The sequence below is a fragment of the Engraulis encrasicolus genome, chromosome 6 (genome assembly GCF_034702125.1).
Source record: "Engraulis encrasicolus isolate BLACKSEA-1 chromosome 6, IST_EnEncr_1.0, whole genome shotgun sequence".
In the NCBI taxonomy this organism is placed as follows: Eukaryota; Metazoa; Chordata; class Actinopteri; order Clupeiformes; family Engraulidae; genus Engraulis; species Engraulis encrasicolus.
In genome coordinates, this window is record NC_085862.1 from 51,100,180 (window position 1) to 51,127,960 (window position 27,781).

General features: G+C 46.2%; 2 protein-coding genes across 6 annotated transcripts in view; both read right to left on the reverse strand.

Annotated features, from left to right (window-relative positions):
* osbpl9 (oxysterol binding protein-like 9) overlaps window positions 1–7,841 on the reverse strand; it is a 62,457-nt gene extending 54,616 nt beyond the window's left edge. For all 3 annotated transcript variants that reach the window (XM_063201898.1, XM_063201900.1, XM_063201897.1), the window contains exons 1-2: window positions 7,710–7,841; window positions 6,196–6,246 (exon numbers count right to left, since the gene is read on the reverse strand). In XM_063201898.1, coding sequence (XP_063057968.1) covers window positions 6,196–6,246; window positions 7,710–7,820 — 162 coding nt within the window. In that variant the 5' untranslated portion in view covers window positions 7,821–7,841. The remainder of the gene's footprint in view (window positions 1–6,195; window positions 6,247–7,709) is intronic.
* Window positions 7,842–8,910: 1,069 nt separating this feature from the next.
* abl2 (c-abl oncogene 2, non-receptor tyrosine kinase) overlaps window positions 8,911–27,781 on the reverse strand; it is a 72,114-nt gene continuing 53,243 nt past the window's right edge. For all 3 annotated transcript variants that reach the window (XM_063201903.1, XM_063201905.1, XM_063201904.1), the window contains exons 3-11: window positions 24,582–24,877; window positions 23,464–23,736; window positions 22,554–22,638; window positions 21,917–22,094; window positions 21,398–21,582; window positions 20,193–20,345; window positions 19,724–19,813; window positions 19,106–19,297; window positions 8,911–14,640 (exon numbers count right to left, since the gene is read on the reverse strand). In XM_063201903.1, coding sequence (XP_063057973.1) covers window positions 12,746–14,640; window positions 19,106–19,297; window positions 19,724–19,813; window positions 20,193–20,345; window positions 21,398–21,582; window positions 21,917–22,094; window positions 22,554–22,638; window positions 23,464–23,736; window positions 24,582–24,877 — 3,347 coding nt within the window. In that variant the 3' untranslated portion in view covers window positions 8,911–12,745. The remainder of the gene's footprint in view (window positions 14,641–19,105; window positions 19,298–19,723; window positions 19,814–20,192; window positions 20,346–21,397; window positions 21,583–21,916; window positions 22,095–22,553; window positions 22,639–23,463; window positions 23,737–24,581; window positions 24,878–27,781) is intronic.

Consider the following 27,781-nt stretch of genomic DNA (forward strand, 5'->3'; position numbering starts at 1 on the left):
GAGGAAACTATGGCGGCCCGCCATAGTTTAAATTTGGCCGCCATAGTTTACGAAAATGTAAAAAAAAAAAAGAAAAAAAAAAATTACTTTTTTTTTTATTTTTTTTACGATATCCGTTTTTGTTAAAAACGGTTTGAATTACGTTTGAATTACGGTTTGAATTTCCTTCGCATTTTCCTCCTGGAGTAAATACATCCTATAGACTCTGTATTGGTTAGATAAGTAGTCCCACGGTAACACAGAATGAGGGGAAAGCATTAGGAAGTGACCGTAAGGGTATTACAGTTGATTCATGTGTGCACACGTGTAACATCGGGTGAGTAACAGAACATGTGCGCAACGATGCGTTATGACACGCCGATATGCGAGGATCTTCGTCCAAATCGCTAGTCGCATGCATCATCGCTAACTGCGTTTACATCGCGTGCCGCGTGTAAGGGAAATGTTAGTTGTTGACATGTATGGAATTCACTTCAATTTGTGCTGTTTCTTGCTTCAGTTGTGGACAAAACTCACAATAGAAAGCCTTTGCTGTGCTACTGTCCCAGAGAGCTGAAAAACCTTCATAGAAGAAGTCACACTTAACAGGGGTGTTAACCAATCCAATGAGTTCTCTCATTGCTCTCTCTCTCTCTCTCTCTCTCTCCATCTCGATCCTCTCTCTCTCTCTCTCTCTCTCTCTCTCTCATATAGTAGCCTACTATTTACCCATAACAAATGGTGAAATTTCTGAGCCCTTTTTAATTTGTAGCCTATACCACTGAAGGCATGATAATGCTTCATCATATTTTAGAAATAGGGCCTATGTGCCTTTTATATACCAAATGTTTATCATTTTGAAATTGTTTCAGTTGTTTATGACTTGTGTATGACTGAAATTATCTCTGCATACTATCAGTGCTGCATTGCTTTGTAAAGATAGGCTATTCAACACACTTTAAAAACACACTGAAAAGATACGGCCATAGTAGCCTACTGAAAACATTTTGTTCATAATAATAGTGATTAATAAATGGTGGTCTTAAATTTTCATACTGACATCCTTGAATTTGACTTGGTAGATCACGGCAGACCATCAACTTCAAAAGTAGATCTTGGTTAAAAAAAAGGTTGGGAACCCCTGGCTATAGAGAGAACCACAAGTGCTTGAAAGACAGGGATCAAAAAGCCTAGTCAAGTTGTTGTAGTTTACTTGGGTTTGGGAGCAATATAAAAAACCTTCAGAGAAGGGACAGTTGGGATGAGTTTACTAACACTCCCTAGGCTTTGTTTTACAGTTGTAATGAGTTTGGTGACAGACCTTCATTGACACAGCAGAGGAGACATCGGGCTGCATATAGAAATTAATGTGTAATGAATGTGAATATAGACATAAATGTGTAATATGTTGTTCAGCCCTTTTAATGGGAGGAATTTGGAAAAAACTGGCCCTGTGACCAGCACCCCTCATGTAGAATGTGTACGCCTACAGATATGTGTGGGGGAAAAGGCATAGCCTACCCTCTAAGACCCTTTTTTGTCTATGCGTTAACAATTTCACAGTGCTCTTAAATTCTTATCTCTGCTCCTATTTTGTTTTATTATTGTTTCCCAGACCCCTGCATGAGGGACGAATGAAACTGTGTTGTAAACAGAAATTATTCACTGTACTGCATTTTTTGACAATGACAATGTACTACTATTATACAAGTCATGGGTAAAATCTTATGTAGCCTTATTTCTCAAAATATAAATGGCTGAAATATAGGCCCAGGCCTACAGTTTCTCCATGCGGCAATGTCATACTGTAGTCATTGTTTTGCCGTTTTGCATTTACGCTGCAAGAATACACCCCCCACCCCTCCCCCCGCCGGACATAATAAACCCCGGCTGCCCCCATAGTTTCCAAAATTTCTGTGGGAAACACTGTACTGGGTGTTATTGTTATCTAAAGGGTTGAATAGGCAGCCATCATTGACTCAGCTCATGCCTTCCCTCTGCACTGCTCAAAGATTGGTGTGTCTGGACCTTTCACCCCTTAGTGCAAAGCCTCTATTGTCACCAGAATGGTAATGACCAAGTCTTAATCAGTTACTTAAGCTAAGACTCTGTATTGTCATAGCGATGTTGTTATGATGGATTTGAGTGTTTTCAGGAAATAGTGAATAAGGGAAATGTTTATAATATCTAGTGAGGCCATGTAAACATAGCCTGGCTATCGCAACTGCGAGCCCCTTCGAGATTTTAGTCCATAGAGATTTAGAAATCCATTTTGAGCATTTCCAACAGCTTGATGTGGCGTGTTTAAGACAATGATGCACCAGTTCAGTTTACAGGTGAGTGAAATAAGGTCTAATTAATTGAAGCTTTAACCAGAAGCATACTGAGGTATTGAATGAAGGCAAGCTAGAAACACGCTGCATATCTCATAAAAATGTTGTAGATGTTTTGCCTGGCCAGACTAAAGTCTCGAAGGGGCTTGCAGTCATGATAACCAGGCGAATGTAACCTACAGTAGAAGCATGTGGGCTGAGATCACTGCAAGGATACAGCAAGGATGCTGAATGGTGTATTCACTGGCAAGTGCAGGTCTGTTTGCTGTCTAACCCTCTGAAGTCATATTGCTACCACTTAGGCAATCAGCTCCCTTCATGGGGGGCAAGTCACACAGAGGGCCCAGTGAGGGAAACACAAAATGTCTCTCTTTCTCCATGAACGGGCCAGGCCGCTCACACACAAGCTCGAGCTTTTCCGCCATTTCTTACTAATTCCATTACGAGTCATCTGACCAGCGGCCGGTGGGATGGGAGTGGTCCCTGTGAATTAGGCTGCTAGCATGCAGGGCTGTGAGTGAACAACACCCCTCGCCTCGCCTCGCAGAGAGTCTGCCCAGACTGAGGTCATCTTAAAATAACGCCAGCATCACACACAGGGCCGGGCCCTGTATCAGATCAGCCCAATTCCACTGTGCTGCCCTACAAAGCAAGAAGGCTGTGACTCCAAACTGAGTACAAGGACTTTAAAATGATCCTGTTGTCCAGCCAAAGTAGTTGTAGGTAGTTTAGTGCAATGTGGCCGTTTTGTTACTTTATATTACTGCATTCTTTGCCGAAAAATCATTTTTATTTAACTTCAAATTTTGATATAGAAGTCATTAAAATCATAACTGATTTTTCAACAACAATGCAGTTACAGACTTTTTGCATTCGTAGGGCAGTGTAGGTGTCTACATTTGAAATCCAGCCTAATTCTTCGGTGGGTGCCAGATCAGAATTACAACTCCGTTCCACTATGGGTGCTGGAATATACAGCATTTCCACATCCAGACCAACTGACTCCCAGCACATCCCATGTCTTACTTAGGAAGCATTTTCAGAGCACATGACAGCAGTGCCCCTGTATGCTGAAGAAATATTCCTCTGAGAAGCAGCAATAACGTTTAACTTTTACTTACTCAATCCTCCATAAAAAGGTATAAACCCACAGACCCACAGACATAAAAAGTATAAAGCCTAAAATCACACACACACACACACACACACACACACACACACACACACACACACACACACACACACACACACACACACACACACACACACACACACACACACACACACACACACACACACACACACACACACACACACACAAGAAATGAATGAATACTCATGAATGAACACATTCAAACGCTGCTCCCTAGTGGCAGAGAGATATGCCTGCAGAGACCTCTGTACACCATCACAGCCTCTGTTCTACTGAGAAATGCAGTGGTACTTGTTTTGTCAGCAAGTTTGTAGTCATATCATACAAGATACAATATGATACAATGACACTTTATTGACAGGAAGGTCAAGACATACATGAAACATCACAAGACTATTGCACATTAGTGCCCTGCATGTGGAGCATAGAGCACCATCAGAGAAACTAAACGTGGAGCCTGACCCCAAAGAAACCCACACACAGTAACAGATAGACAAGATGGGGGACAAATCTTAACATGAGCTTGTGAGGGCCATAAAGATGTGAGGCCAGACATTTTTCATGTCATTACCCAAATACACAATGTAAGCTTATTACTACTTTTAGCTCTGCTTCCTCTGCTGAAGCCCTTCAGCTACTGTAATGAGCAAATGCAGATCTGGGGTGAATTTCTCGAAACCAAAGTTGCTTACTACATCAGCTACTTCGTTGCTTTCAATGCATTTTCCCATTGGCAACTACCGAAGTTGCTAACAGGCTAACAACTTCCCTTTTGAGAAACTCACCCCAGCTCAGGCCAGCTCTTAAACTTGGATACTTTCAGTTACAACAAGCAGCTTTGACGCAAGAAACACTTTCATTCCTGTAGTATCGCAGTGGCCGGCAACCTATAAAACATTCTTACCTGCTTATTGCAATCCTTCTGCAAAGTAGCTATGATTCAAACAACAGCAGCCCTATCAGACCTCCTCACCTCATGTACACATTTTTGTCCTCAACACTAAACCTTTTCAACCTCACAATAATGTTTCTGCATTGTTTTCTGTGGTTCTTCAACTTCAGTGTGAAAGGAACTGACTTCATATTACAGTCCTCCATTAACTGCACTAAGCAGGTTTGCAGGAGCTGAACATTTCTCTGTAGTTCTCTACGAGAAGGTGTCTTTAAACCTGTAACATGACCAAAAAACCTATTGATATTGCTTTAAATCAAACACAAGGGTACTATCCACAAAGATTTCAAGGTAGGTACATTATACTTACCCTATGCTTTTATTCAAAGTGACTTCTAAGCTTAGTTATTACAGGCTATTGGTTACAGTTCCTGGGGCAATGTGGGGTTATCTTGAGCCGCTTGAGCTTGAGCAGGGCACCATGGTCATGGATGAAGGTGTCGGGAAAACACATTCTTCCTTCTGGAAATGGTGGGATTTAAAAATGCAACATTCCGGTCCAAAGACTAACTCCCCAACTTCTAGGCAAGACTAAGGCTACCCCACTAAGGAAGTTTAGCCGATAGGGCAGCATTATAATCATGCCTTCTTCCCTACTGTTACAGCATACTGTACTAGCCTAGTAGACAAACCTGTCTAGCACATACGACATATTATTGCATGGCCAGTTAGTGTTAGCCTGGGCGAATAGCCGACTGTTGACTCCGTCAATCAGTCTGGCAAAAGCCATGAGGAATCTGTCTCCGTGGACGATGGGAGATGGTCTGATCTTACTCTAACTTATCATTTAAATTAATTGAAGTTCCAAACTCAAATTAAAACCCATATTGTGCTTTATTAGCATGCCTGTTATGTTATAGCGTCGCAAAAGCATACAAATAACAAAACAAAAGTGTGAATATAGTTACCTTAACCAATCAGTAACAGAGCTTGCGGGTGAGTTCTACGTCACTACTCTCAACTGTTTGCTGATTGGCGAAACACTGAGAGAACCGAGCTCGAGGCTTTTGCCAGATGATGTGCGGAGCCAAGATCTTTGGGTGGAGTACATAGGACGGCGTCGCGAGGCTAAGTTAGTGTAGTCCTGGACCCTGTTTCTTGAAAGCATTGTTGCTAACCAGTTAGCAACTTACTATGTTTCCATTAGGAGAGTACATTGCAACCAACAAACCAAGTAAGTAAATCTTAGTTACCAACAACGCTGTCAGGAAACACACCCCAGCTCTGTGTGAGTTCACCACAACAGGCCACAACCCTGGCCCACCCATCACAACAGAAGTTTTTTTTTTGCACTTCGAATTTTTGGGGGCAGGCTGGGCAGGGAGACGAGTCGACACAGCTAGAGGCACAATGGTAGAGACAGCAGAATGGCTATCAAACAGCGGCCATTCAATTGGTCACAACATTTGGCCAACGCAGCACAGATACATTTTGAACCATAACGACAACCGTTTGGTGCCCACCCAGCACCCAGCACCCAGCACCCACAGCCCTCAGCTATCTGAACTGCTCAATTCCAGACTAAACTTTCCATTTTATAGACTCACTCGCCAGGCTAACAGCATACCATCCTTCACAAGACACAGCACAGGGTTTGGGGCTTGGTAGGTATTTAAGAGGAAGGACAGATGAGGCAAGAAGAAAGGAGGACATGTTGTCCTAAATGCAGGGTAAGAAAAGAGAGAAGAAGAGAGCACAGAACGTGGTGTCCTGAAAATGGGGCGAGAGAAGAGAAGAGGAGAGAAGAGTGCATGGCCTTAGGACTTTAAAGTACTTACCCTCAGTCTCACACACCCTCTTCTGGACCCACGCATCATCTTGTCTTTAGACTGGGGACGAAACACACAGAAGACATTGTTTAGAAGCAAACTCAAATACAAGCTCAAATACTGAGGATTATAAACACATTGAGCATTAATAAGAAGAAAGTTGAACACAGACTCTGAACAGGTATTAGACTGTGGCTCTTAAGTGCACAATATTATAATCTACAACACAATTTCTGATGGGTGATGGGGAGCTTTCTCTCTGACGAATGAACTTCTACTACCCTACTTTGCACATTAATTTGAGATAACACGACGTATCACACAAATGATTAATGAGAGTCAGTCTAAAGAAATGAAGTGAACTAGAGTGAAAGAGGTTAATGATGTGAGGTGTCTGGTGGCATGGCTGACATAGTTCTACTGTTGGTCTTTCTTGTCACAAAGAATGAAATGTCACACAGGGTTAGGGAGGAGTGCATTCCTTAAGATTTTAGCTCGAGCTTCGAAAGTCAGACGGGAGCTCTTTCAGGACTAACATTTGTGGCTTACTTTCAGAGAAAACAACTTACTAGTTCCACTTTTTACGGTCTAGGTTTTTTGGTGCTGGGCTGGTGACACTTCACGTGACATGCGCACCTGAAACTCTAGCTGTGGGGTGGCTTCTTGTTTGCAGTAATCACACAAAGAGGGCCGAAAGCTAGTATTCCCCACAACAAACGCAGACACTCAAAGATGCAAGGGCGTACAGAGACTACCTGATGTCTAGCCTGTTACCAGGACGGCATTATTGCTTAACGAATAGATGCTGCCTTTTTACTTCTCATATGGGAAATGTCTTTCCGTTTAGCCTGATACATGGTAGTAGTAATATTAATAAAGACTTTGACATGAAGTACAGTACACGGTTTCCGAGTGCAAATGATCACAACTGAAGTTGAAAGAACCGAGAGCTAGTTAGTCATCCACCAAAACAGTTTTTACGAATTCCCCACTGATGATGTGAAGCCTTCGCTAGTGTACTGTCAGAAGAGTTGATAGCTTTAGTCACGTCTTACGAGCTTTAGTTTAGTTAACATGGTTCAGTACTTTGACAGATGTATTTGGGAAGTGATATACGTCGATAATATCTAAAAATGCCACACGTGGAAGCCTCCACCCTTCAAATACTGCTTCTCAGATATGTCGTCTGCTAGTTAGCTGGCTAGCAACACAGACCCAAAGGTAGCATCTTCGCTACGCTGAAATGTTGCTTCACTGCAAACTATTTAAATACGCCAGCAAATAACAGGAGAGACTGTATCATGCTATTTGCTGAAGATACTTTAAGGGTAGTCCTGATAGGTTAAGACTCCCGTCAGTAAGTAAACCCGCCCCATATTCCAGCAGTGATTCCCAACTACTGGCAACAGGCCTCTCCTGCTAGAAGTGTTTTGCAGAGCGGTGGTATCTCTGGCTAGATGACACACACACTCCTGTCCTCAGTCAAGCACTCTTTTCCAAGCGTCCCTCTTATCTGTGCTTACCGTGTAGTACGACAACAATCCGGCATTGTAATCCAAAACAAACCAGCGGTACTGCCACCCTTTCATAACATTAGTCCATTTGCTGAGAGGGCCCTCCATGATCGACGCCATCTTTACTTCACTTGGCTACGGTTCCGCGGGGAGGAGCAATGAGCTGAAAAAACACCCCTGTTACGTCACCGCCGCACAGCTCGCGTGGTGTGGTGAGTAGATGAGCTGTCTCACATCATCTCATATCACATCATCATAACATCTGTCTCATATCAGGTGAGAGGCTTAGATCATAGCTATTATAAACAGCGTTGTTGTGGCGATGGCTACTTATTTTGGCCTCATTATATAGTTATATGATCTCTGTCTGAAACTATTGAAACCAGTTACACAGGTTAGGGCCCATATTTCCCAGAGATGGGCCCTTTGATATCAAAATTCTAATTTTAAATGAATGAAAATAAATGGAAAATGCATACATGCAATCAGGGAAGCCTGCATCACACTGAACCAACTACTTCTCAAGCAGCGGAAGTTATGTTGATCAACTAATCACCCTATATTCCCCAAAGCATCCCATACTGGTGTGCAGAACTGCAATCAACTCAATATATTATTTATGAAGTAAGTGAAGCTTTTAGTTATAATGCAACCCAGTTGCAAAGATTCTACATAACATGAAGAAGAAGAAGAAGAAGAAGAAGAAGAAGAAGAAGAAGAAGAAGAAGAAGAAGAAGAAGAAGAAGAAGAAGAAGAAGAAGAAGAAGAAGAAGAAGAAGAAGAAGAAGAAGAAGAAGAAGAAGAAGAAGAAGAAGAAGAAGAAGAAGAAGAAGAAGAAGAAACCTTAATAATCTAGGCTAGCATGTCTATTCTCAATTGATGTTTGCAAGACATTGAAAACATGGACCACCTTTGTATATGTAAACATTTTTTATTGATTTATTATTTACAACAAGTTGAACACTGATAAAAGAAATTCACAGTAATATACTATTAAATGTGAGATTTAAATTAGAAACACACAAAATATATTTTTTACAAAAAAGAAAAAAAAATACTGTGTTAAATTTGTTAACCTCTGCCATTTATTTATTTCTTAAAATCCCTGTTAAATTCACATATATTCAAAATTAAGAGTGTTCCATTCTCATTGCACTTGAAGGACTAAGTGGCCTTTGGTATAAATGATGCGTTCATACAATTTCAGCACTTTTTAGACAGCTAAAGGAGTTTCCAGGGTTAGAAAAAAGAAAAATGAAATGGAAAATAAATAAGGCATCAAATAAATAGGACTTAATGTCTAAAAAGAAGCCACAGAAACATCATGGTAGTCGCGTAAAATGGGGCATAATAAAATGGGGCAGATCATCAGGCATGTTGCCATCCAGAGCACAGGCCTTACGACATCCATAGAGGATGCAGGAGGCAGCAAGAGAGAACATATTTTATAATGCACTTGTTCCTGAACAGGTTTGTCTATTCCTCAGTTTCAATTGCATGGACATTTTTTAAGTTGTACAAGGCAAAGGAAAAAAAGCAGGCATTAATAACCATATATTTTTTTGTCATATTATGTTGAATATATCCATTCTTTCTTGAAAAAAAAAACATGAACCTCATTGTAGTGGCAAAAGCAAGGCTGCACAAGACAAGCATGTACCTGATGTGTGTGTATAACCACTATGCATTGTGAGGCCCTGTAACAAGACGGTGGTATGGGACATGATTACCCATCAGGCCACTGTAACCAGACTGTGGTAACAGGACATTACACTGTGACCATCGTCCTGCAAGGTATAATATATCACATGCAACACATGATGGCAGGCTCTCTACCTCTCGCATGGAGAATGGACAACAGAATATGGACAACCGGATGCCATATGACTCTAGCAATTGGAGATGACAGAGAAGGATTTTTTTTCCATTGGCCATCTCTCTTTGTGAGAGGTAACCACGTCTGCCCATTCCACCTAGTGCACAAAACAAATCAAATCTTGAACCAAAGCGCCATCGAACATAAAGTAGGATATGGCCCTTGGCTAGCATTACCATCATGAGATAAGAGGGACAGAGAGTGACACGTGGTGGCAGCTGTCTGTTCATGATGCCATGGTGACGCTATGCAACATTCTACACATTGGCTGCGCTGGAGGATCTGAATTGTAATTGGGTGTTTCAAAGCGGCGTTGAGGACGTGTGGAACGCTGAATGTCGAAGTCGCTACAGCTGTCTCCATGGATGGGTTACACAAAGGCCTACAAGATAATGTGTCTAGAAGCAAAGCCTGCTCTCCCATCTCTCCAGTGTACATGCTGCCAATACTGACACATGTGCACTCACAAGAGGACTCACTGAATCAAATTTTCAATTGTGGCGTTTTTTTGTTAGTCAATTATTTGATATCATGAATGTTTAAAAAATATTGCAGTGAGAAACTACATTTTTCTTGCATTATGAAGTAACATACTTTATGTCTACTAAAAGGAGTCTGACTTAGAGTGATGAAATGGGCTATCATCAAGACATGCTCTGGACAAGGCAGATGCCACACAGCATACGTTGAGCTCCTGACGCAAGTAAGAACTCCTGTGTGTATGTGTGTGTGTTGACCCAGTATGCTCTTAGGCACAGAAGAGAACCGATTTCTTTTAAGTCTATAGTGAACATGGCAGTCAACGCATCCATCAATTGAACTCATACTGATGGCCAAGACTTCAAACGGGTGCGTAACTGCACACTTATTAAAGGACAGGGGATGTAAAAACAAAAAAAGACTCCGTACATTCCAACATTTGCATCTGAGAGACAGAGAGAGGCAGCAAGAGATAGATAAATAGATTGCCAGAGAGATAAAGAGAGAGGGAGAGAAATTAAAACAGGGAGAGAGAGAGAGAGAGAGAGAGAGAGAGAGAGAGCGAGAGCGAGAGAGAGAGAGAGAAAGGACTGCATACATTCATAGTGTAATGAAAGAGATGGGGATGGAGGGTTTCCCTCGTCCATTTCTGCATTTCAACTCTGATCATCAGTCCAGCTGCATATACCCTAGTACCCAAGGGCAGCGCCACTTCCATCAAATATAACGCACAATATTTACAAAACAAACAGGAAATGATTTTTAAAAAAGATGTCTGTGCTTTTAATAAAAAATAATTTAAAAATTCAAGTTTATACACAAACACATTCTAAAGTGAAACCAACACCACACATTTTGTTGTGCAGGTATAAAACAATAATACAAAAATAATAAAATAAAACTTAAAAAAATGCACCTCTGAAATCCAACTTTCAACTTCGCTCTTTCCATAACAAACTGGAATTGTGGTGGGCATTAAATGCTGTAATTCTCATCAGTGTTGCGTCTAGTAGCAAACCAGGCACATAAAAACAGTGCTGATAGATCACAGCACTGCTCAAATGTAAAGGCAACTTCTGCACAGAGACAACAAGTCCCTTTTCTACTGAATGCTTCTACCCAGGAACAGCTTAGCCTGTTCCCCATTGGATGGTTACGCACAGGAACAGCGCAGCCATTGGATGTTTCTGTGAGCTGAGATGCTTTCAGATTAGACGTCATCGCAACTCTATTGCCTACTCCCAGGAAATGATAGACTCTTTAAAAACCCAAACAGCACCACAAATACTCCGCTTGAGATGAAATGTCTGGGTCAACCAGATATGGCTGAGATGAAATGTGTATGGCTCAATTCAACTAAAGGGGTAGGGGCAGAGCATGTGCATGTACAGATATTTGTGTTGGATAATTAGTCGTTGACTAGCAACGGTCAAATTAAATTGAATTAAAAACCCAACATTGAGATTGAACCAAAAGACGCTTCTAACTACACAACTAAATACAGGCTCTGTAGGATGGGCCTGATGACGGGGAGGATTGCATCCACACTGCACTTGTACTTTATAGTACACGTCAGTCCAACTGATATACTTGTGGAGTTTGTGCACTGGGTTAGATGGCATCCAGTTTTCAAGAGATATGCATGTGAGAAAGCTGTAAGTGTTGCACAGTGTGGAACGATGTGTGTGCAAACCCCTAACGCTACAGGTGTAGTGTTGGCGTGTCATGTCAACATCAAAACCCCTATGGCTAGTGTTAGCATCTCATGTAGACATCAAACCCCTATGGCTAGAGTGTTAGCATCTCATGTAGACATCAAATTCTTATGGCTAAAGTGTTGGGCTGGATCCGAAACGTTCAGTCCCTTCACTACGTAGTGCGCTATGTAGGGTACATGACAACGCAACTTGTACCCTACCTAGTGACGTATGTAGTGAACCATTGAACATTTTGGATACAGCTAAAGTCTGTCACGTAAACAGCAACCCCTATCGCTATAGTGTAGGTGTCAGAGACATGTGGTGGCACTTCATCAGTGTGTACTGTACTTGTCATGCTGCAGTGTCACTAGAGGTAAAACCCTGACTGACTGACTGACTGATATAACCTTTGACCTGATGCGTTGGACTGGTGTATGATTGGTCAGTCACAGATAGATGGTCGTCAGAGCAACTCCAATCACAGGTAGGTGTAGTTTGGTATGCAGAGTAGGAGGAGCTTATGTATGCATGCGTTCAGAACGTTGTTCCCCATGGCTGTGTACTGGGACCCAGCTGTAAACAATATGTAGAAGACACCATTCTTGAGTATACTGTTGTCCCTGTGACTGTGTATGTTGTGTCTGTGTCTATGTGTCTGTATGCGTATGTTTGCATTTGAGGTACTTTTGAGATTTGCACTCTTTGTCCCCCCAAAAACCTAAATTACGGAAAGAAAAAAAACGTTACAAAACCCATTTTTGTCATTTCCCGGTGGTCTGTTTCGCACTTTGAAATGGAGATATTGAGAGACTGAAGAAGAGAGATGACATTTCAGAGGCAGTCAGGAGGATGTGGAAAGGGCGCAAGGCAAGGGGGTAAGGGATGGGGATGTTGGGGGGGGGGGGGGGGGGGTATTTTTGTTTGCGGAGGTAAAGGTGGGGGGTTGGGTGGGGTGGTGGTTCAGGGTGAGTTCAGGGTGTTCACAGTGGCTACCTCTGCACCACGTCACTGATCTCCTTGATGCAACTGTGCAAATTGTCCAGCGCCGGCGAACTCCCCAGCACCCCACCCCCTCCCCCCCCAGAGGAGGAAGAGGCGCGCAGCTCCTGCAAGTTCAGCTCCAGCTTGCTCACGGCCTCGCGGAAGGCAAACTTGTTGCGCGTGTGCGGGATGCAGTCCACGTAGCCCGCGCAGCAGTCCAGCAGCTGGTGCCCGGCGTCCAGCACAAGGCTGGAGGAGCTGGGCTCGGGGCTGCACAGCAGAGCGCTACTCAGAGACTCAGCACACTCCAGCAGAGCATCCCTGCTCACGCCGCGCTCCCCCGCCCCCACTCCGCGCTCCGTCCCTCGGTCCTGCTGCCGTGTCCGCCGAAGAGCCACCTTGGAGGCCACGGAGGACTGGTGGGGCGTGGAGGTCGACGCCCCGTTGGCTAGTTTGGTGGGGGTGGAGGAGGGCGAGGGGGGGATTTGGGGAGGGGGTATGCCCGGCCTCCCCCTGTCTCTGTCTCTGTCTCTCTCGCTTCCGCCTAGTCCCACGCGGCCGGAGCGTTTGGTGGGGGTAGGCACCTCGGCCCCGCCGTTCATGACCTCTGGGGAGAGGTCGTCATGCAGGTCAGTGCCGTAGGGCTGGGAGAGCGAGCGCAGGGTGGGGGGCGGAGGGGGAGCGCACTTGGGCTTGACGAGGCGCGAGGGCCTGTCTCGTTCACCGTCCGACAGCAGTTTGAAGCGGTTACCCTGCGAGTCCACCCCCACCATGTGCCCCCCGCCCCCGCTCCCTCCATCAGGAGTGTTGCTGCCGTGCTTCAGGGTGGGCGAGATCACCACGGGCACCTTGTGGTTGTGCAGACTCACCGAACCCGACCCAACACCCCCACTACTACTACTTTTGGACGGGGACGCCCAGCCTTGCCTGTCCTGCGAACCCAAGTCCTGCTGTACGCCACCACCGTCCCCCTCTCCCCCCACCCCAGTGCCCCTAACCCCTCCCGACGCTCCCCTGGGCAGCAGCTTGGCTTTCGGGCGCTCGCGGATCTGCGCGGTGCCCTCGTCCAGCCTGCGGAGCGTGATGGGCCCCTCGGACGGCCTGCCGGGGGGGTGGTGCGCTCCGTTCTCGGGCTGCGAGGTGGTGGACGCAGTCCTCTCCAGCGGTGGTTTCTGGTTGCTGCTGCTACTGCTGCTCTTGCGGGGCAGCGTGAGGGCCATGCGCTCCAGGTCGGGCAGGCCGGCTGACATGGAGGAGGTGGAGTTGGAGCGAGGGAAGGGCTTCTCCTCTCCTCCTCCTCCACTGCTCCCGCCGCCTGAAGGTTTACCCGAGCGCAGGCCCAGAGTTTTCTTGATGAGCCGCGGGGTGAAGAAGCCAGCCAGGCTGCCCCAGCTGCTGCTACTGCTACTGCTGCTGTTGCTATTCCCCACCTGGCCACCGGAGGGCTGCCTGTCCGAGGGCTTCTGTCCGAAGGCGGCGCCGCAACAGCGCGCCTGAATGTGGTTGGCCTCTCCGTGCGACGGGGAGAAGCCGAGGCCGTCGGGCAGCGGGGGAGGGGGGTTGCAGAAAGCGGCCGTGGGCTCATACTTCTTGTGCGGCTGCGTCTCCATCTCCCGGAAGGAGCTGCTCCTCTTGGGGGGCATGGGCAGGTTGTGCTGGGAGGGCGAGGAGGAAGAGGAGCAGGAGGAGGAGGTGGTGGTGGGCGAGGAGGAGGAGCTCTTCTTCTTCATGAAGGAGCTGAAGAAGCCAGCCTTGCGGTCCCGCGTGAAGGTGCTGCTCTCGCACGACGAGGCGTCGTCCAGGAGGCTGCTGGGAGATTTGTCCCGCTGCTGCTGCTGTTTCCTTGGTAATGCGGGTGAGCTGCCCGACCGGCCTTCGCCACCCAGCAGGGACGCCATCAGGCCTGGAGGAGAGAGGACAAGATGGCGTACGGTCAGAACATACCCAACACCTTCACACAAACACTGAACTATAACTTTCCACTGAACACTGCGTTCTTTCCATTGTCAACTCCCGTCCTCCCTTGTGCTTGTGCTCGCGATGACGTCATTGACGACAGAAGTTTATTTCAATATCTCGCAAAAGCACAATTCAAATGCCGTTTGGTTTCATTTGCAATCAGGATTTTGAATGGGATGAATAGTCCCCAAAACATTGTTGCGGCTAGTCTGACAGTGGGGAAACTTAATTGTTTTCTCCACGGCGGCAGCACGTGAGCAAAGCGCGAGACCACAAGCACCGGTCGAGGATGGGAGTCAGGATGGTGGAAAGAATCCACCGAGACACCACACGTGCACACAGCAGGGAGAGAAGATGGCAGACGCTCACAAGATGGCGGCCCAATCAAACCCACCACTTTCACTTAATCAGGTGTGAAATCACCAGTACTGCCACAGAGAAGAGCGAGAGACTCAGAAGTGCCAACAGTATTTTTGTTTCATATTCAAGCCCAGCAAGATGAAAAAGATTTTTTTTCCTCCTCGATTGAAAGCCTGATGAGTCACTGCAGAGATTACTGCTTGATCATCGTTCATGCCTTCCTCTCTGGGGTAGAGCAGTCAGGAGGTGCTAAAAATACAACGATCACAAAGGCACACTCAACACACGACCCCCACCCCAACGCTCAATTTTAATAATGGTGCGCTATTCATGGGATAAAACTGTAACACCAGAGGATGGCTGAGGGCGATTTTTCAATTATCGTTTCACCGTGTGGGCTTTTTCTAGTCAGAGATGGTTTTATGCATGGCTAGCAACAGCGTGTATGTGAAGGTGTTTGTTATGTGGTTATGTGGATGTATACAGTATCTGAGGAGAAGGTGGCACATGTATCTGGGATGAGTGTGTATATGCAGAAAGTGTATTAAGCATGGCTGTGAAAAAGTGTGTGTGTGTGTGTGTGTGTGTGTTTTATGTGTGGCTGGGAGGGATGTGTATGTGACTGTGTGTTATGTGACGCTAATCGTTGTATGTGACTGGGTGTTAAGTTGAGACTGGGAGGAATATGCGTGTGCATGTATGGGTGCGCGTATGTGTGTTATGTGTGGCTGGGTGGGGTGTGTGTTCGTATGTGAATGTGTGGGGTATGTGCTGTGTTATGTGTGTATGTGACTGGGTGCATAATGTGAGACTGTGTGTTACGTGTGGCTGGGAGAAGGGTGTATCTGAGTGTGTGTGAGGTGTGTCAGGGAGGGGTGTTTACGTGAACATGTGTTACCCGTGGCTGGGAAGAGAGTGTGTATCTGAGGAGTGTCGGTTGGCTAGCAGGAGAATATTAATGAGGACTCATGGGTTCTGCCATGTGTGACTGAGAGCTGTGCTTAAACTGCCAAGAGGCATGAGATGAGATGGGACCAGATGAGATGGAATGATGAAACAGAGCTGTGGGCTGTGTGTCAGCAAGCTATGGGGACCGCTTTATTGGGCAAGGGTGTGTGTCTAGGTGTGTGTGTGTTTGTGTGTGTGTGTGTGTGTGTGTGTGTGTGTGTGTGTGTGTGTGTGTGTGTGTGTGTGTGAGTAGCGTTTGCTTTAATAGCTGGCTTCCAGCAGCAGCCCATTGCGCCGCCCAGGAACACGCGCTCGTGATACCGACTGAATCAGCACCACGGAGAGCATGCGGCACGTCAGCAGTATTGAGCCGTGTGTGTGTGTGTGTGTGTGTGTGTGTGTGTGTGTGTGTGTGTGTGTGTGTGTGTGTGTGTGTGTGTGTGTGTGTGTGTGTGTGTGTGTGTGTTTGAGAGAGAGTGTGTGTGTGCGTGTCTGCCTCTGCCTGTTCGTCCCCAGAGAGGAGTAAGTGATCTACAGAGAGGTGTGTGCTATCTGCCTCTGAGTTTCCTGTTATCCTGCAGCACACAGGCATGCAGAAATTAACGCACGCATGATTCATACTAAAGGGAGGCGGCCTCCTAAGTTGCTCAGCAGTAATATACTGTAGTATATTGTATTGTAGGCAGACAGAGGAAAGAGGGCATGACAGGGGGGAGGATACAGGACAGAGTGGAGGGGCTGCCGTATGGAGGTACCAGGAGAGGTATTGTATTGATGGATGTTTTGTGTGGATAGTTGGCGAGTGTTTACACACAGATATGGGACAGGGAATATGATTTAATAGATTGATTTTCCTCCATTACATTTTGTAATAGCTGGATCAACCCTGATGAGGGTTTAAGAGAATCCAGGCAGCAACACTGATGATGGTGCATCTGAGTGAATTCAAGAAATCCTTACACCGTACTTGTACAGCAGTGGGTACCAAATAGGGGGTCGTGGAGGTATTGCATGGGAGTCACGGAGAGAAGGGACTGTTTCCATAAAACCTTGAATATATGCTTTTATATAATACAGTAACCATTGTATAAGCTAGTCAGGTTGGACAGTATTCATTTGTATGTTAATAAATGTATTTCGTGTGTTTACACACAGATGAGTGGTTAGTAGCCCAGCCCAAAATTGTGTGCATGGGAGGTTAGTGCATACACAGGCGTGGGTGTGTCTGTGTGTGTGGTGATGGAAAGGTGATAGAAGGAGCCAGGTGTTATTATGTAAGTGATAGTTGGGGTTGGTGATTGGTGGACAGACACATTCAAGTATTGACACGTGAGTGACAATTGAATGAATGAAACATGAACAACAAAAATAAACAAAAACGTTTCATTTACAATTTTTTTTGGTGGCATATATCAAGCATTACACCCAACAGTGTGGATGAAAAGTATTCAACATCAGAACTGTACATACAGTAAATACACTTGCTTTGGCATAAACAAGACTATTCAAAAATAATAATTACAAATATTACAGATGCAGACAAGTTCTTCAGAATGACTTTAATCCAGGCACAACTGACACAGACTTGTGGATTAGGAAGAAGCTCAGTCTGTTAGTATGTAGGACAGGTACTATGATCAGGGTTAAGGATAGACAATAATTATATTAGGGGTTATGCAGAGGGGTTGTGACAGATACACAGTAAAGCATGTGAGGTTCTGTGTATTACAGGATGGTTAATGACTGTGTATTTGAAAATGCAGGATGGTTAATAACTATTTGAAGGCAGCATGGGTTATGACTCGGAGGCTGAGCATCCACAAATCCAGAGCAGGATCGGCACCATGACATGAGAGGCATTAGTGATGTTGACAAAATACAGGATTTGGATAATACACCACTGGCAGCGAGATCACAAACAATTGGATTAAGGTGGGAGAGGAGGAACGACGGACAACAGGGAGAACGCCAGAGAGTAATAGAGAAAGAACGAGAGAGAGAGAGAGAGAGAGTGATAGACAGACCGACAGATCCAGATTACACGGCTCTATTTAATCTGGAAATGGAGCCCATTGATGGGATTATGTGCGTCTGCCGGATGCAGATGAGGATTCACGCTGGCGTGAACTACAGACAGTGCGCTCTCTCTCTCTCTCTCTCTCTCTCTGTCTGTCTGTCTGTCTGTCTGTCTGTCTGTCTGTCTGTCTCTCTGTCTCTCTCTCTCTGTCTGTCTGTCTGTCTGTCTGTCTGTCTGTCTGTCTGTCTGTCTCTCTCTCTCTCTGTCTCTGTCTCTGTCTCTGTCTCTGTCTCTGTCTCTGTCTCTCTCTCTCTCTCTCTCTAGTGAAATTCTGCTGTCTGATTTTCCTCTCTTCAAAATCCTGTTACTGTATGAGGGATTTTGAGAATTATTAGAATGACTAATGGGCTGGAGCCCTTGGAGTCTTGAAGCACATTGTCAAATCTGCTGTGACTAAGGCCCACCCTGCGGTGGGATAAATGATATCTGAAGCGGCTCTCTTTCCTAATGTACTCAATCTCTTTCACAGAGAGCTTTGTGGTTTTGTGCAGCTAATACCTGTCTGTCGGTACCAATGGACTGGGCCTGCTGTGTGTCCTGCCTGCATTGGACAGCCGTGGCCTGGTGTATGATGCCACTGCTAGTGCTGTGTATACGTAGGTGCTGTGCTTTGTTGCAAGGGGTCTCCAGGGAGACCCTCAGCTAGCTCTATGATGCCCTGACTAGCGCCGGAGACTACTGTATGAGGCACGTGTGAATGGCGTAGCCTGCTGTATACGAGACCTCAGCTAGTGCCATAACTAGAACTGCATGTTTTTGGTGTGCTAAATGATAAGGCCTTCTGGCGTGTCATGTCCTCAGTCCATGAGGAAGATGCGGCCCATGCGGCGGAGAGCACGCTGCTGCCTGCGGACACGTGACGGCGTATCTGCGGGGCCCAAACCTCGCCCTCCTCTCTCTACTCTGCCCCTTTTCCCTGCAACGGTCTCTCCTGCAACACCCATCTCTCCTCCTTTTACTCGACGCAGACCCCCTCCTTCTCCCATTCCTCTCTCTCCTCCACCTGCTCCTGGGGATGCTGTACCTGCGGGACCAAGACCTCCTCCGCCTCTTTCTCCTCCGTCGCTGTCCAGACCTCCCTCAATGTTCTCCTTGTTTTCGGCGTGCTTGCGTAAGGTGCGCGACGAGCCCTTGGAGGGCAGCAGCGGGAGGTCGTGGCCGAAGGACTGAGAGGAGGTGCTGTGGCTGGACGTCTTGCAAAGCTCCTCAGCCACCTCTGTGTAGGGGGGGGGGAGAGAAAGAAAGAAAGAGGAGGTTATTGCACACCGTCATACACTGTGGTGAGAAGAGTTACAGCTCCTGTACCACCTCCACATGGAATGAGACACACAATGAAGGGATAGGATTTAACACAGGATTACGATTTAACACAGACTCCATTTCATTTTGCAATGGCTTGATTAACTCTGTTTAGGGTGTAAGAGACTCCAGGCTACAACACTGATGATGGCGCATCTCAGCGTATTCAGGGAATCCTTGATTCTGTACATGTGCAGTAAGAAGGACATTCTATTCTGTCCTTATTATGTTGTCTTGTATAGTATGGTATGGAATTCAAACTATTTGGATATCTTGGGCACAGAAGGAGGGATTTACTTTCATGGTGATCATATGTTGGGCACAGAGCACAGGGAGGCATTACCTTCAGAGATGCTGGAGTCATGGAACATGGTCTCAAAGGCCTGATGGGTCTCAGCGAAGGAGGGCCGGTCCAAAGGGCTCCACTGCCAACCTGAGCAGCACAGACAAGACGCACAGAAATTAGGTACAGCATAGCATTGCCTATGGAATATGTGGAACAACATAACTTCTGAACACAGTTTACCCTTCACTGGACAGATATTCAGTCTAGTTGTGACTTCGGATGTGCAATATGTAAAGTAGTAACATACAGAAGGCTTAAGATGTATGATAAGATAACATTGACATGCCCTTGTTGTGAGATTATATACTTGGGGGGGAGGGGGTGTATTCTAACACACACACACACACACACACACACACACACACACACACACACACACACACACACACACACACACACACACACACACACACACACACACACACACACACACACACACACACACACAGTGTGATAAGACACTCACAGGCCCTCATGAGTTCGTAGACTTTCGGGGGGCATCCCTCCGGCTGCTCCATGCGGTAGCCCTTCTCCAGCAGGTCGTACACCTGAGACAGATCGATGCCGGGGTACGGGGACATCCCATAGGTGGCAATCTCCCATAGCAACACCCCAAACGCTGGAGACACAACACAACACAACACAGAGACACCAGTCAGCTACACGCAGTAGTAGAGAGAGAGAGAGAGAGAGAGAGAGAGAGAGAGAGAGAGAGAAAGAGAGAGAGAGAGAGAGAGAGAGAGTCAGTCAAGAGGACAGAAAAAAGGGAGACAAGCTTGTGACAAGCGAGAGAGGGAGACCAGACACCAGCAAGAGAGATCAGACAGACATCTGGATGGGTCAGGATGTCACAGCGATAAATGTCAACAGTCAGTCAAACACAACCAAGACAAATGCACAGTCAGTCTTAAGAAAGAAAGTAATCCGTCTGTCTGGAAAATGGAAGTGAATCCAGGAAGCCAAAGCAAAGGTTGCAATGCAATACACATACCAAGAACTCTGTGTGTGTGTGTGTTTTTTTGTGTGGAAATTTCTATCTTGGCACTGACACGACATTTCCAAATAAGTGACTATGGAAATTAGCGACATGGAGAAGCAGAAGAGATCACATGGAGGGCATCACAAGGGGTTGAAGGGAGGGAGGAGGGGAAGGTTGTTATTCTGAGAGAAAGGAGATGCAGGAAAACTAACTTTATTTCCTAAACCGATTTAAGCCAGATACAGCCAAGCACAACATTGACCGGAAAAACAGAGAGAGTTGCATGACGCAATGTTCAGTCTCGTGAGATTTTAGATTTTTAAAAATGTTATTCTTTAAATGAAAAATGTTGGTATGTTAGATCTGAATGAAAAAAATTCTAATGCAAGATGATGGTCTTCGCTTTTAAATGCAACATCGTGTTTTTATGTGCTTCAGAGGCGGAGATATTTAGGTTTTTAAGCTGACAGTACCTTTTCCCAAAAATGGCATCAGCGTTTAACAATCTTTTTGCAGGTGTTTTAGGCATGAATGGATTAAAAGGCGAGTTTGTCTCTAAAGAGTAACCAGGGGAAGGAAAGAAATAATTTGTCTGAGAGACAGGTGTCAGAAGAAGGGGAGAGGGGAGAGTGTGAATGTGTGTTCTCTGAGACAGGAGGCGGAGGGTGACTCTGAACGTTTCCCCAACTCACCCCAGACATCGGACTTGATGGAGAATGTGTTGTAGGCAAGGCTCTCGGGCGCGGTCCACTTGATGGGAAACTTGGCCCCGGCGTGGGCCGTGTAGGTGTCCCCCGTCATCAGGCGGCTCAGGCCAAAGTCAGCCACCTTCACAACGTGGTTCTCCCCCACCAGGCAGTTACGCGCAGCCAGGTCCCTACAGGAGGGGAAAGCCGGAGAGGTTATTACATGTACCATATGGTAGAAGGTTGATCACAATGGTATGACATTACAAAGACCAAATAACATCCATAAATAAACAAATATCGGATTGTATTCCAACATCCATAAATGAATGAACCAATATTGCATTGTATTCTAACTTCCACACAGAACAAAATTTGTATTGCATTCCCAACATCCATATATTGACAAATAAGTGGATTCTTGATGTAGAAGGTGGAGAAAGATCATACCCGTGCATGAAGTTGTTTCATGGCAGATATGTAGTTATTCTAATATCTGATGGCTAAGTTAGAGAAAGATCTCACCTGTGTATGAAGTTCTTCTTCTCCAGGTACTCCATGGCCGATGAGATCTGGGTGGCCATGTAGAGCAGCACTACAGCCGTCACCTCCTCGCGGTCACACTCCCTCAGGTAGTCAAGCAGGTTGCCATGAGGCATGTACTCTGTCACGATGTAGAACGGAGGCTCCAGAGTACACACACCTGCGCGCACACACACACACACACATAGACACACACAAACAGAAAGAAACACACAGGTCACATACAGGTCAGGAAAATTCAATACATTTTTGGCTTTCTTCTTTCAGGCGTTGACCGATGACTGTTTAAGCCACAAAAGTCTGACCAAGAAAAATAGCCCTTCTATTAGATCTTGGCCAATAGAAATGTGGTTGGGACACGAGTCAAGTTGTAAAGCGCAGCACTGATGGCAGCATATTACTGCACTTTTATCTTGTGAGTGCATGTCTGAGGCAAAGCGTTATCAGTGTGACCAGCAGGCTGAGATGAGCTGAGGTTGACTGAACATAATGAAAATGTCCTGATATAGAAATACAGTATATGGGCTGATTAAATAAACAGAGAGAGCTGAGGTTGACAGAACCAAAGACTGCATGTATGGAGTCTATGTCCTGATGAATGTATAGTTGGTAGTCTTACCGAGCAGCTGCACCAGGTTGGGATGCTTCACCTCCTTCATGACAGCAGCCTCTTTCAGGAACTCCTCCACCTCCATAGTGTCCTCCTGCACCACACAAAGATACATCAACACCAGAAGAAGCAGGATAGGCTATTTTTTAGTAGCATCTTGAGCAAAAATAACATCACAGCCAAAATAACATCAAAGAACAAGGATGAAAACCCCATTTAACGGTCCTTTCGTTCCTTTGACATTTTAAGCAAAAAAAATAAATAAACAAATAACGCAAAGAATACTTCTCCTGGTAACTAGTTACTTTTATAGTGAAGTAACACAGTAACTAACGCAATTACTTTTTGGAGAAGTCACTGATACTTGTAATTAGTTACTTTTTCAAAGTAACTTTCCCAGCACTGCCCACAACGAAGTAACACCACGATGAGTGATTTTCATAGGCATTGGCCAATTCTATTGCAATACAAAAAATGGCCAGTAGGTGGCAATACATTACCACAAAATGACGGCGCATAGGAATCTACAGCAGAGGCAGCTTTGAACACGCAATGGTTCTCCGCAATGCCTTCCTCTCTCCTCACACTTAGTGCACCCAATCATTTTTACATTTCACTCAGTCATTTTAATTAAGTGTTTCTCAGTGGGGGGGGGCTCTACAGCCCCCCAGGGACCATTGGGGAGGCCTAGGGGGGTGTTGAGATGGATACAGCTGAGAGGTGGGGTGGGGGGGCAGGGCATTAACCCATTTTCCTTTTTAATACTAAGGGGGGTGTTGGCAGGCTTATGATGATGAGGTCAAGGGTGTGTTTGTTAAAAAAGGGTTGAGAACCACTGCTTTAATGCTTACATCCTTAACGTGCTACATTCATTTGAACACACACGTCCATACATCCGTCCACCCCCCTTCCCTCTCACCTTGAGCGTCTTGACAGCCACGGTCAGGTTGTACTTCTTCCAGACGCCCACGTAGACCTCGCCGTACTGGCCGCCGCCCAGCTTGTGCTTCATGGTGATGTCGGTGCGCTCCATCTCCCACTTGTCGTGGATGGGCGAGACGCCGTAGACGGTGGGCTTGTTGCGCTTGGGCGCCGGGTAGTGCAGCGTGGTCACCAGGCCGTCCGCCACCGTGGAGTGGTGGTGCACCAGCTCCGCCAGCGTGCTGAAACGACTCTCCGACGTCACGTACACCTGGGATAGGGGGAGAGAGAGAGAAGATTAACAGAGGAAACATATTAAGAAGAAATGTACTGAGGAAATAAAGGAGGGAAGAGGTGATGGATGAAAAGATTGGGGAAGGGAAAAGGGGAAGGGTGGATGGATGGAGAAGGGAATTATGGTGGCCCCAAGACATACATAAGAGAGAGAGACAGAGAGAAAGAGAAAGAGAGACAGTGAGAGAAGGAGTGTGGGTCTTTGAGATAACAGAGATGCTCTCTGGAACAGCCATGTTTCCATTTTACCACATACACACACCTCAGCTGTCATCAGTGACATGAGAACGAACTCCATGACAGAAGAGTGACAGAGACAAGTGACAGTTAACAGAGGAGTAGTGAAGCAGAACTGAGGAGACTGTCAGAGTCAGACACACCACAGTTGTATAGTGGGGTGAAGAAAAGATGAGAGGGAGAGATGAGACTAGGGAAAGGGCTGTGTGGACATCCCAGCATTGGACACCACAGTTTCTCTGATAACATCTATGGGCACGGCCACATGCCCACCTTGCCATCACGGGATGTGCTGATGCACCTGTCCGGGGTACTCTTGCTGTCTCAGTCCTCTGTCTCTGTCTCTGTCTCTGTCTCTCATCTGAGCAAGACAAAGAGCTGTCCGGGGATGCGCTCTCTCTCTCTCTCTCTCTCTCTCTCTCTCTCTCTCTCTCTCTCTCTCTCTCTCTCTCTCTCTCTCTCTCTTTCTCTCTCTTTCTTTCTCTCTTTCTCTCTCTCTCTCTCTCTCTCTCTCTCTCTTTCTTTCTCTCTTTCTCTCTCTAACACGCACACACTCACCATCTACACAAATATGCACACCCTCACCTTGCCGTCTGAAGCCGTGTTGATGCGGTAGTGGTAGACGCGGCCCTCATATCGGAGCGAGATGGACAGCTGTCCCGGGCTGCTCTCGCTCTCCCGGACCAGGAAGCTGCCGTTGATGAGGCTGCTGAGCAGGTACTCGGCGGCGCTGCGCGACACGGGCCCGTGGTACCAGCTGTGCTTCTCGAGGCTGTTGACCGGCGTGATGTAGTTGCTGGGCACCCAGCCCTGGCCGTTCTTGGAGCGCACCTCGCTCCACTCGCCATTCTGGTTGTAGCCCAGCACGCGCAGCTTCTCACCTGCGGAGGAGAAGAAGGAAGAAAAAAAAAAGAGGAATGAGGTAAGAGGAGGAGGAGGACGGGGTGAGCGACATGCTGCAGCCTCCATTCTGGTTGCAATCCAGCACACACAGGTGGGAGAAGGGGTAGATTGGGTGGTTTTCCGCCAAATTTGGCTGTTTAGGATGGCCGTCTGCAGGTATAAATGGCATATGGGCGGGTTTCTCTGCAAATTTGTAGTCGTGGAAATCAAAAGAATTTAGTTCAAAGTGGGCATTTTGGACATTTTTTGGGGTGGAAATCATCGGTCTCATCTGGCAAGCCTAGTAGGAGGAGGAAGTAAGAATCACAGACAGTATCAAGTATGAGTGAGAGGGAGTCAGAGGGGCAAAGACTGAGGGAGATCAGGAGGAGGAAGAGGATGACAAAAAGAAGAGGAGGGGTAGAGGATGAAGAAGGAAGAGAGGAAGACAGTCAAGGATGAACAAGAGGAGGACGAAGGGAAGATGAGAAAGGGGAATGAGAAGTTTGGGAAAGGTCAAGGACAGGATGGAAGAGAGAAGAGAGCATAAGGATAGAGGAGATGAGAGGAGCATGGAGGAGAGGAAAGGGCAACAGAGAGAAAGAAGGGCATCGGGGAGAGAAAGGGCAGAAGAGAGAACGGGCAGAGAGGTCATCGCGATCAATGCTGAATTCAATACCACAATGTCAGCCCTGCCAGCTTAAAAAAAAAGACATGCAAAAAAAGACACATGCACAGACAACACAAACACATATATAAACACAGTACTTTACTTCCGTCTGCAGGTAGCATTTCACCTCTTTGGCACATAGCTGGCTGTGTGCTCCCATTCAGTCAGACACTCAGTTTCCCAAATAGCCTTCTGCTGACCTCAGCACAGTCAGAGTCAACAAGGCTGCCATTGAGCCTGGTTCTAGACAGTCACTGAGCTGCCATGAGGCCTTGGCCACTATTGCCAAAACCATCTGTGATATGGTATCAATCTAGACTGTATCGACCACACTCATCAAAGTGCACAACATCCTGTCTTTTCCTCCATGCCCTGCCCTGCCTAGGGATGGGAATTTTTGGCAAATACAGTATTTAAAAATCTATGGCCACTATTTGAATAATGTTCTAATATAAAAAAACAATATAACTGTGTAAACAGTGTGTGTAGGACTATCTGACACGCCTTTTGTGTAGAAAGAGAAGGACAGTCCATTCGAATTTGCCGATCAAATTTTGAAATGTAATGAAACTATGGACTTAATCTTCATCGTCACTGAACACAGTAAGGGAGATCCATACAGCATTTTGATGTGGGCTCTGCATTTTTATGTGTGTGGATTTCGAGACAGACATTTAAAAAAATACTATTCTAAATTCAAACATATGTCGAATATATGTCTACGAGATACGAGAAACGTTTACGAGATATGTCTATATATACACACACGTCTAAGAAAACCTAGTTCGACCCTGCTCTGACTCCACAGCATCACTGTCTACTGTGTCCTCAGTGCCCTGCCCTGCTCTCTTCAAAGACTGCTTTATCCTCTAATAAACCTGGCTCTTGGTCTGTCTCTGCCTGGTTGCCTGTAAATAGCCTTGGGCCATGAAGAGGCTCTCTGCAATGCACCCAGCATCCAGCATCCAGCATCCAGCATCCAGCATCCAGCTACACTGCCACATCTCTCCCCACCATCACCCAGACAGGCAGCTCCACTACACCCCCCACCACCATCCCCCAGATGCCCCCTGGCAGATCCTTGGTACACTCCACTCTGCCACCGCCCAGCAGGGCACACTCTTCCTCCACCCTCCTCCTTTCCCTTTATCACCCCCTTACTCTTGTCCAACACTCCTCTTATTTTCCTCCACCTCCCTGCAGGGACTTGGTACACTCCACTACTCTCCTCCACGTCCCTTCTTACTCTCCTCCACCAACTCTTCTTATTCTCTCCTCCTCCATCCATCACCCCTCCTACCCTCCTTGCTCCGGCTCCTCCTTGGCGGTGGGGCTGGGGCTGGGTCTGTTATGTAAGGTGTCTGGGCTCGGCCACTTAAGGGAGGTAACCACTCACTGACCCCTCCTCTTCCTCTCCCCATCGCTATGCCCACAGTATCTCTCCATCGACTTGTCTCTAACATGTCTCTTCAGGCAGCAGGGCTCCCAAATGACCCTGATCACTGCTGGCCATGTCAGCTAATCAGCGAATGGAGGGAGAGGAGAGAGAGAGAGAGAGAGAGAGAGAGAGAGAGAGAGAGAGAGAGAGAAAGAGAGAGAGAAAGAGAGAGAGATAGAGAGAGAAGCAGAGGAAGATAGAGACAGAAAAATAAAGAATGTTGGAGAGAATGAAGGGGGAGAGAGAGAGAGAGAGAAAGAGAGAGAGAGAGAGAGAGAGAGAGAGAGAGAGAGAGAGAGAGAGAGAGAGAGAGAGAGAGAGAGAGAGAGAGAGAAAGAGTTTCCATGATTCATCACTTTCAGTTCCAGCATTACGACCCACCACTTCCCGTTCTCCGTCTCCATCTCTGTGTGTCTGCCACAGTCATCCTTTCTGTGTTGTACACCAGTAACCCTTTTCTCAATCGGCCTCTTTCTCTTTCACTCTCCATTAAAGAAATGTTTTGAAAAACATTGAGATTTCGGGGGGAAAACGCTGCTTATCAATTAATCGTAAGTTGATCGATAAGGCTATCAACTAATGATTAATGAATGAATCGATAATTTGCATCCCTACTTTCCATATGCCACCATATGTTTCACATCTCATAATGCCACTGTCCCCCACACATACCAAATAATACTATGCTATCGTACGCTCTCTCTCTCCTCTCTCCTTCTCTCTGATACACGCTGGATCAGCTTGGTTCTGTTGTCATTGAGGCCAATGGCCTCTGTTACATGGGACATTTCCTTT